At 37.0% G+C, this 10,073-nt stretch overlaps 2 protein-coding genes across 2 annotated transcripts; both read right to left on the minus strand.

Annotated features, from left to right (window-relative positions):
- Window positions 1–388: 388 nt before the first annotated feature.
- On the minus strand, window positions 389–1,315 carry LOC114682260 (olfactory receptor 7E24-like). The gene has a single exon (XM_028856113.1). The coding sequence runs from the start codon at window positions 1,313–1,315 to the stop codon at window positions 389–391; it is 927 nt and encodes a 308-aa protein (XP_028711946.1).
- A 7,569-nt stretch (window positions 1,316–8,884) lies between these two features.
- On the minus strand, window positions 8,885–9,811 carry LOC114682259 (olfactory receptor 7E24-like). The gene has a single exon (XM_028856112.1). The coding sequence runs from the start codon at window positions 9,809–9,811 to the stop codon at window positions 8,885–8,887; it is 927 nt and encodes a 308-aa protein (XP_028711945.1).
- Between the last annotated feature and the right edge of the window lie 262 nt (window positions 9,812–10,073).

Consider the following 10,073-nt stretch of genomic DNA (forward strand, 5'->3'; position numbering starts at 1 on the left):
TAATAGTCATACACTCATAGTAGCTTTCTTCAAAGCTATAGTTACTAAATCATCCCACAGTACTTTAGATTGCTTATAAAACAACTTAGTTGGGCATATTTTCAGCTCTCTTTGGTCATAGGAGTAAGCAGAAGAGACACTGGGGACAGTCCGATGAGAACTTGTGGACTACCATCTCAACTAAGAACATAAGGTGCCAGTAGAGGTTAAGAACAATGGCTGTTTTTCCAGAGGTCCTGAGTTCAATTCCCAGCACCCATATGGTGGCTCACAACCATCTGTAATGACATCTGGCTTTCTCTTCTGGCCTGCAAAAATACATACAAATAGAACATTGTATTCATAATAAATAAATCTAAAAAAAAAAAAAAAACCAAGAATGTGGTGATTAGAATGCTCTGCTAAGAATCTTCCTTAAGGCAGTTTTGATGTCCTTGTTCCGCAGGCTGTAGATGAAGGGATTCAACATAGGTGTGACCACATTGTACATCACTGAGGCAATAGCATTACTTCTTGGCGTCTGTGATGGAGAGGAGCTTAAGTATACTCCTACTCCTGTTCCATAAAACAGGCAAACAACGGACAAATGAGACCCACAGGTGGAGAAGGTTTTGTGCTTCCCACTTGATGATGGTAATCTTATGATGGAGGAAACTATTTTAAAGTAAGAGAAAACAATTCCTGAAATAGGAATTAACCCAAAGAGAATGACTGTACTGAATCTGATGATAGCATTGGTGACAGTATCAAAATGGGCAAGTTTAAGGACTTCAGAAGGACCACAGAAAAAGTTGGAAATTTCAATAAAATCCTCACAGTTGGAAAAATTTAATACTGCCACATAGTGCAACTGTAATTCCACAAGGCTATAGAGAAAAGACCTTAGAAGTAAGACCCCACAGCGACTGGGATTCATAACGACCTGGTAATACAGGGGATGGCAGATGGCCACAAACCGGTCATATGCCATCACAGACAGAAGCATGTCATCCATACATCCAAAAATTATATACAGTGACATCTGTGTCAGGCAACCCACATAGGAGATGACTTGGCAGTGACTTTGGAGGTCCATAATCACCCTTGGAACAGTGGTGGAGATGAAACAAATATCAACTATGGACAGGTTGGAGAGGAAGAAGTACATGGGTGTGTGGAGATGGGAGTCAGAGCTTACTGTCAGGATGATGAGCAGGTTTCCAAACAGGGCCAAGATATACATAGACAACAAAAGGCCTAAGAGGACAGTCTGGACATCTGGATCTTCTGAGAGTTGAATGAAATGGAATTCTGGTACACATGTTGAGTTTCTCATGTTTTTATTTCTTGAACATCTTTTGGAGGAAGCCAAAAATGTTGTTAACAATGATACCAGCATGCATATAGACACTTTTTATAATTTGAGTCAAGTAAGTTCAAATATTGATTATTTTCTCAAGCCTATTGTGACTTCATTAATAATTCCTCAGTTGTGGCAAATGCCCTACTCTAAATAGTATTTTGTTCTTGGCTCATGTATTACCTCTTGTGAAAGCCATATTGAATACAGTAATCTAGAAGATGTAAGGCCAGAATTACTGTAAACAGCTGGTCTGTAGACACAGTAAAATAAAGCAAACACTATTAAGACAAAATGGATATTTTGCAGAAGCTTCACTTTAGGAAAATTGTCAATGAAATCAAATGAAACCTTGAAGCACTTAAGCACACTTCTTTTTATTGCAATAGCATGGAGCAGGTTTATCTTACTTGGAATATATCTAACAGTGTGAAGTTATAGTCTCTAAATAAATATTAATGATTCCTACCCAGTAAAATATTTTCAGGTCCAGTGTCATCTATAGGTTTCTTTTTTCTTTCACTTAAAAAAATTCTCCACATTTTTTGTTTTGGTATTTTCATCTTTGTTAAAAACATTTTAGATCTTTTTAAATCTATTAGTATATGTATCCCTTATTTATATTAGTATATTTCAAATTTTTGTAAATAGATCTTAGTTAAATCCACATTATCACAGAACATCTCTGTTCACAACTGTTAAGATGTCCAGTGATATGGAAAAAAATGAAATGTCAATAAATACAATTGAAAATTTATGCTGCAAAGCTTATTTGGGGAGAACATCTCCACATAATCTCAGTAAAATATCTGGTAAAAAAAAAAAAAAAAAAAAAAAACCCACATGATTTTCCTACGATTAAGCAATGCCAATGATTTTCTGAAGTGCAGCCAGGCTGACTCAGAACCCTAGTTTAAGTCCCTCCTTCTTCGAGAGTAAAGTGATTTGCATATGAGTCAGGCCTAGTGCATAGATGTCAATGTTCTTACTTCAGCTACAGAGGAAATTTCAGCTGTGCTCTTTGAACAGAGCACACAGAATTCCTTAAAACATAAAGATTTAAAATACAGAAAGTATTAGTAATGTAAACACATAGGCAATGCCCTAATGGCTAAAGTAGATACCACTTGCTTCTCTACTAGGTCTGTTAGAGGAGATAATGTTGTTAAAGATCATTTCAGTTGTGTAGACTAGTGGGTCTCTGAAACAGTTAACAGTGTATTTTCCCATGGCTTTTTAAAGTACCATAAGATCTTGGACTTCACAAGCCAATTTAATCAGAATATGTACATGGAAAATACTAGATTATACCTACTTAAACCTAGGTTAGAAATCACTGCCTTAGAATATTATTTGTCTTTTACAAAATATTCAACTAATACTATATAATAATAATTTTCACAAAAAAGTCATCTTTACTATTTATAAGCATTTTTTGTATTATGTATGTCAGATGTGATATGTTACAGATATTTGAATTATGATAAATGAATTTTGAGTTTAGTGGCTCTACATGGTTTCATTGTCTAGTTCATCTATCTCTATGACTGATAGGAATCCAGGGAACAGATTTTTCCAGTGATATTTCTATATAAATATCTATTGAAATATGTGTAAAGAGACATTTTAAATTAACCTAAAACATACTTGTTACTCATTCAGTAGTATGCAACACAGCACAAGCTGTCCCCAAAATATATTTGTTTACACTGAAATGTGGTTCTAAGTCTGTCTGTGAGTTTCCCATATCTATTGCACAGGTATTAGCTGAATCATTCTCTCATGGACAGACATGCATTAGTGTTAAAGTGCCATATTTATATAGGAAAAACTGGAAACTAAGGATAATAAATTGACATTTAATAGGACCTATAGATTGCTTAGGAAATATTAAACCACAGAAAGTAGCTCAAGGAGTGCTCCCAGTTGTCTTTTCAGGAAAGCACAGTTCTGCCAGGCAGACAGAAGAACCTTGATCAACAGCTGCCTGGTCAAAGCAGTCCTGGTCTGTCCCCAGAGAACTACGACAACAGTATACATGAAAATCTCCCCATTTGTCCAAACAATCACATTTGGAATTTCTGTCTCTGTAAAACATGGTTAAATACTCAAATCATAACTTCGGGCTATGAAACTGTAAAAGCAAAGAGGGCTTTCTGACCCTGACTGGCTCCCTTCTGTCCATGATCCAGGCATGCACACTGACTAAAAGAATTTTCCCTTGTTATTCTCTAAGTAGTCAAGTGGTTTCTAACTGAGCAGACTTGTTAATTCTGTCACAAAATTACTTCAACCATCCAAAAGCAGATCTATCTTCCTCTGTTCACTCCAGTAGCTCTTTAGTTACCTTTTAAAAATATGGTAATTGGAAAAAAAAGTGTGGTAACAGTCCGACTTGCAACAAGAGATGTCTGTGTCTATTAATATTCATCAGTTAATTGTTCCTATAAAAAAAGTCAATATCACTTGGATACTATTACCCCTTTTGTATCACTGTATAAACTATTGACTTTATGATATTATAACCTATAAATATTGTCTGCTTTGCATGATGATATCTACACTTTTCCCATGAATGACATCATCCTAATATGTGCCATCAAAAATGGCAAAATGTACCTAATTAAAATTCTTCCAAGATAATGCAATATGAGATGCACTTACATGTAGAATGTATTTCTAATTGATTCCAATAAGGAAAACAGTGGCCGTGGTTTAGAAACAGTGAATTGCGAGAATATTTATGATTTATTCCATAGCCCCATGCCCATACAAACCACAACTTAACAACCCATCTCCATTCAGAAAATGATAAAATTGGCATTGGATTTATTTGTCCATATTTGAAATCTTATTAATATAGAAAATATGAAATTACTGGGGCGGTTTTCTAAAGGGCACTGGACCATAATATTATGTGAAACTCTAAAGTGGGTTTTCACACAGCACGCAAAATTAACCTTCTATTTCTTTTTATGCCTGTATGTTCTTTTATCTTCTGGTGAAAATATGTATATGTTTTGGATAACCCAGTAGTGCAGCTATCAAATACCATGAGATGACCCAACATGATACAGAACCAAACACCAGAAAAATTTATCTTGGATCAATTTCTAGGTCACATTCTTGAATTGAATGAAAATGTAAAGGAAACCAAATGTGTGGAAGTCAGTGTTTTGAGAGGAGAAAGGGTCTACATTATGTTTAAAATATGTATTTTTCTTTTCATATCTGTGCCAATGACTCTTTAGGCCCTATGAAACCAAAAAAAAATGCAAGTTAAAAGTGTTAAATTACATCAATGCACAAAATATCCTTATATAAGGAGGAGAGTACATACAAAAATTACTTACTAAAACTTCGTCATATGATAGTTAAGGTGTCTCAGATTTACTAATAACATGTCCTAACTCACATAAGTATATAGCAAAAACAAAACAATTGAGAACAAATATGTCATTCTTTGATTCTGAGTGTTTTGATTTGGTTTTAATTTTTTGACTATTTTTACTATTTTTATATTTCAAATTATAGTAAAATGATAATGTAACATATATACTTCCTTCCATTTCACCCTTGAAACCCCCTATGTAACTCACCCCACTCTACTTCACATATATGGCTTCTCTACCCATTCATTGTTATTTCATGCATGTATACATATTTTCATTTTAATAATCATATGGTTTTAACAAGATATCCAGAAATCTTAACAGCACATATCTTTTTAGGCTCTCATGTTTTCAAAACACAAATGATATAGGGATCTGGCTGCATTTCCTCTTGAAAACTTACTGGCTGAGCCTCAGAATGATGAAGGATGCTGACAGCAGCAAAAATACTCAGAAAAATAGAACACAGTCTTTGTAGACCTGTAAACTCAGCACTTAGGGGTGAAGCCAAATATTAACCAAGGCAAGTAGAAAAGACTGAGTTGAATTATTGTTTCATTGTTTTGAGACTGTTCCAAATGCACCTCAAATATACTACCTGCAATTCACACAGCAGAACTCAACATTCCATTATAAAAGATATGGAAACCACAGGGGAAAGAAGACATGGGCCTTTTTTCTGAAATAAAGAATCATGAAATGACTGTTCACAGAAAAGATCATTTTGTGTTTTGCTCAGGCAAAGTAACTCACACAAGACTGCACTCTTTTCTAATTCACCAACTAGTACATGTTACACAGAAAAACTGTCTTTGTCTTTCATTTTCTATAAAATAATAATTAGGCAGAGACTTATAATTTTGGAACTTTGAAGAACTATTCAGATGATGTAAGATACATAAAATATAAATCTCAGATTTTCCACCAGGGAATACCTTAATTGTCACACGCTCATAGTAGCTTTCTTCAAAGGTATAGTTACTGAAACATCCTCACCATCTCAATCACAGTACTTTAGATTGCTTATAAAAACTTGGTTGGGCATATTTGCTCATCTCTTTGGTCATAGGGGTATGCAGAAGAGACACTGGGAATAGTCCAATGAGAATTTGAACACTACCATCTCAACTGAGAACATAAGATACCAGTAGAGAGGTTCAAGTTTTTATTACATTATACTATCATGCTACCCAATATCACAGTTCATAGAATTAGGAAAAAATAATAATTTTTGTCATCTCTTCTTCATCCGCAATTCCCTCAGAACTTACGTGACTAAGTCGTGGGTCTGTGTGGCCATGATGAAAGGCTGTGGATATGGCAAACCTCCCTTGCTTGTTGGCTGGTGAAGGCTCACTCTTGAATCCTGAAGTGAATATAATAGCAAGAGCTTCCTGATGCAGAAAGAACACTGTAAGAAGAGCAAACAGGGATATATAGTCCCAGATTACACAAATCAAGCTGATGACCTTGAGAAATGGGCTAACTAATTATTCTTACATAACCTTAGAAACTCAATGCACAGAGGTGGTGATTACTCCTACTGGTCCAAAATATTGTGATCTCTAGGGAATTCCTCCTGTTAATGGAGGAAGCAGAAGAGATGTTCTAAAGTGGTTAGGTATGAGGTCCTAAAATTTTCAATTTCTGCCTTATTTCAGTTTGGTCTCTCTTTAGTAGTTCTGTTGTTGTTGTTGCTGTTCTGTGTTGTTAAATTCTACTGAATGTGCTGTTCTATGTGTGAAGAAATCTATTTCTTTCTTGTGTGGCAATCTAAAGACGAAGATTCAATCTCAAGATTCATGCAAGAGAGATCTTTGACTCTCAGAAAATCCCACTGTTGACATTGATCTCTGCTCCTCAAAAGGTCTCTTACAAGGTTCTGTGCCCAGCAGTGCCTCCACTGACATCTAAAAGGCCCTCACAGAGTGCAAGGCCAGACTCATCTACAAAGTGAGTTCTGGGACAGCCAGGACTGTTACACAGAGAAATCCTATTTCAAAAACACAAAAAGAAACTTTTTTTAAAAAAAAAATGTAATGATTTTATTTTAAAATCAGCTAACAAGCTCTATTTTGGAGATGAAAATGATGAGGAAAAGGAAAAAGAGAGGATTAAACTCCTATTTGAATTTGTTTCACTGACAATGGTTATCACAGAAAAGCCTGCACAAATGCTATTCAAAATATATGCTGAATTAAAAGATATACTGTTTATTATATAGTATTACATTCAAGTGTACATATAATTTTCAGAGGGCACGCTTCCTCTGGTAACATTTGTGATCTCCATTGATAAGGAAATTAGTAGACTATGACTAGGATCAATTCAATAAGAACAAATGCCATGGAATCATCTGTTTAATTCACCATTTTATTTCATTTTTATACATTTTCCACTTTAAGTACATTTCTTCATCCAAGGTTATCTCTCTAAGTAGAGTAACCACACATTACCAACAAAGTCAGTCAGAGTTAACAGCTGTGGACCCCAAAAAAACCCATCAGTGCTTCCCCATGTTAGGCTCTCACTCTGTCTCATTCTGGAGGAAGGCAAACTCCTTCACAGGAAATCAGCTGGAGACAATTCCACATAGCCACAAATCCCAGTGCATATATAGGAAAATGATATCTTCCCAGTCCTTCACTGTTATAAATCAGAGACCAGAATGGCAGGGCAGCAGGTTCCAGAAAGGAGCTGAAACAAGTTTGCCCCATTAGGAGATAGTCTTGTGACCATAGTGTGAAGGGGACATGATCAGACCTTGAAGTGGGAGTGCATTCAAAGGACCTCACAACAGAGGAAGCATGGTGGGGCTGTGAAGGGTGAGATGCTTGATGTGAGAGAGGAGGAAAGTTACCTGCTTGTACAGCATGATGTGGGTTCTAAAAGGGAAAGATAGGCCCCTCAGTGGCCCTCAAAAACATCCTACAGAACAAATGTTTATTACTTGTATAGTTGGGGGTGGGAAGTCCCTCACCATTTCATTGGTCAGACACAATGTACATGTGTCCTAGTGCTTTCTACTGCTGTGATAAATGTCATGACCAAAAACAACTTGGGTAGGAAACAATTTATTTGATGTATACATCCCAATCACAGTCCATCATTGAGGGAAGCTGGTGTCAGAACTCAAACAGAAGTGGAAACCATAGAGGAAAGCTACTTACTGCCTTGTTTCTAAGCTCTTTTTCAAGTACCTTTCTTATACCTCCAAGAACCACCTGCCCAAGGGTAGCAGTGCCTGAAGTGGGCTGTGCCCTCCCACGTCATTCATCACTCAAGAAAATGACCCACAGACACTTGTAACGGAAGTTCTTCCTCAATGGATGTTCCTTCTTCATGTTGACTCTATTTGGGAAAAACTAACCAGCATGCCAAGGGAAATGGAAGAGTCAGGTACTGAGTAGGATCATGAATTTATCTTGCTATTGTAAGGAGGGGGAACTGGATTGCTCTCGCCTTATCCACCTACACACCCACCCGAGGCTGAGTACTCAAAGCTGGGTTGTCTTTAGAGAGGACAGACTACAGGAGAATGTAGCTTGATTTCTGGGAGATAGAGGGGCAGGTAGAGGGTCTCATATCTAACATCCACCATTGATCATTGTCTCAAGCTATCCTCAGGATCAATGGGAGAGAAAATCCAAGTGAAACCTGCAAGTCTAGGATGTCTAAGGATGAGGCATACTGAGCTTTCCCTTTGCACATTAGCAAGTCTATTTATGTCTTCCTCGTGCATGGCCTGTTCAAGGCAGCCTGGTTGACAAGACTGGTTATCTGTCATTTCTAAAACAGACTCAGCAGACTAGCCACTTTAAATTGGCTGATGAGCAGCATTTAGGTGTTGCTCTCATTCATACTGTAAGATGTTGTTCAATAATGTGCACCATTGGTCTCTAGAAAAGTTTCATCTCTCCAACTTCAATTTTTGTGCATTTCTAAAACTACCCATCCACCATAATACAACCTCAATGACCACCAATTTATCATGCAATATTGTGAAGTATCATTTAGTAATACTGCGTGAGTCAATAACTGGGATTTACATGTACAGATTGTGCATGTATGTGCCTGTGTTTGTGTGTGTGTGTGTGTGTGTGTGTGTGTGTGTGTGTGTGTGTGTGTGTAAATTTATAAAGAATGTCAGTGATTATAATGCTCTGCTAAGAATCTTCCTTAAGACAGTTTTAATGTCCTTGTTCCGCAGGCTGTAGATGAAGGGATTCAACATAGGTGTGACCACAGTGTACATCACTGAGGCCACTGCATTGCTTCTTGGATTATGTGACCAAGAGGAGCTCAAGTACACTCCTACTCCGGTTCCATAAAACAGGCAAACAACGGACAAATGAGACCCACAAGTGGAGAAGGTTTTGTGCTTCCCACTTGATAATGGTGATCTTATGATGGAGGAAAGTATTTTAAAGTAAGAGAAAACAATTCCTAAAATAGGAATTAACGCAAAGAGAGTGCCTACACTGAATTTGACTATGACATTGGTGACAGTATCAAAATGGGCCAGTTTAAGGACTTCAGAAGGGTCACAGAAGAAGTTGGAAATTTCAATAAAATCCTCACATTTGGAAAAATTGAATATTGCTACATAGTGCCACTGCAATTCTGCAAAGCTAAGGAGAAAAGACCCTAGAAGTAAGACCCCACAGCGAGTGGGATTCATAATGACCTGGTAATACAGGGGGTGGCAGATGGCCACAAACCGGTCATATGCCATCACAGCCAGAAGCATGTCATCCATACATCCAAATATTATAAACAGTGACATCTGTGTCAGGCAGCCCACATAGGAGATGACTTGGCAGTGACTTTGGAGGTCCATAATCACCCTTGGAACAGTGGTGGAGATGAAACAAATATCAACTATGGACAGGTTGGAGAGGAAGAAGTACATGGGTGTGTGGAGATGGGAGTCAGAGCTTACTGTCAGGATGATGAGCAGGTTTCCAAACAGGGCCAAGATATACATAGACAACAAAAGGCCTAAGAGGACAGTCTGGACGTCTGGATCCTCAGAGAGTTGAATGAAATGGAATTCTGGTACACATGTTGAGTTTCTCATGTTTTTATTTCTTGAACATCTTCTGGAGGAAACCAAAAATATTGTTAACAATGGTACCAGCATGCATGTAGACATTTTTCATAATTTGAGTAAAGTAAGTTCAAATAGTATTTTCTCAAGCCTTTTGTGACTTCAATCATAATTCCTCAGTTGTGGTAAATGTCATTTACTAAATAGTGTTGTGTTCTTGGCTCATGTGTTGTTACCTATTATGAGAACCTTATTGAATACAGTAATCTATGTGATGTGAAGCTAGAATTAC

The sequence above is a fragment of the Peromyscus leucopus genome, chromosome 9 (genome assembly GCF_004664715.2).
Source record: "Peromyscus leucopus breed LL Stock chromosome 9, UCI_PerLeu_2.1, whole genome shotgun sequence".
Lineage (NCBI taxonomy): Eukaryota > Metazoa > Chordata > Mammalia > Rodentia > Cricetidae > Peromyscus > Peromyscus leucopus.

What these genes read in the sequence shown, in the direction of transcription:
- LOC114682260 (XM_028856113.1), bottom strand. Translation starts at nt 1,315, where the DNA reads ATGAGAAACTCAACATGTGTACCAGAATTCCATTTCATTCAACTCTCA.
- LOC114682259 (XM_028856112.1), bottom strand. Translation starts at nt 9,811, where the DNA reads ATGAGAAACTCAACATGTGTACCAGAATTCCATTTCATTCAACTCTCT.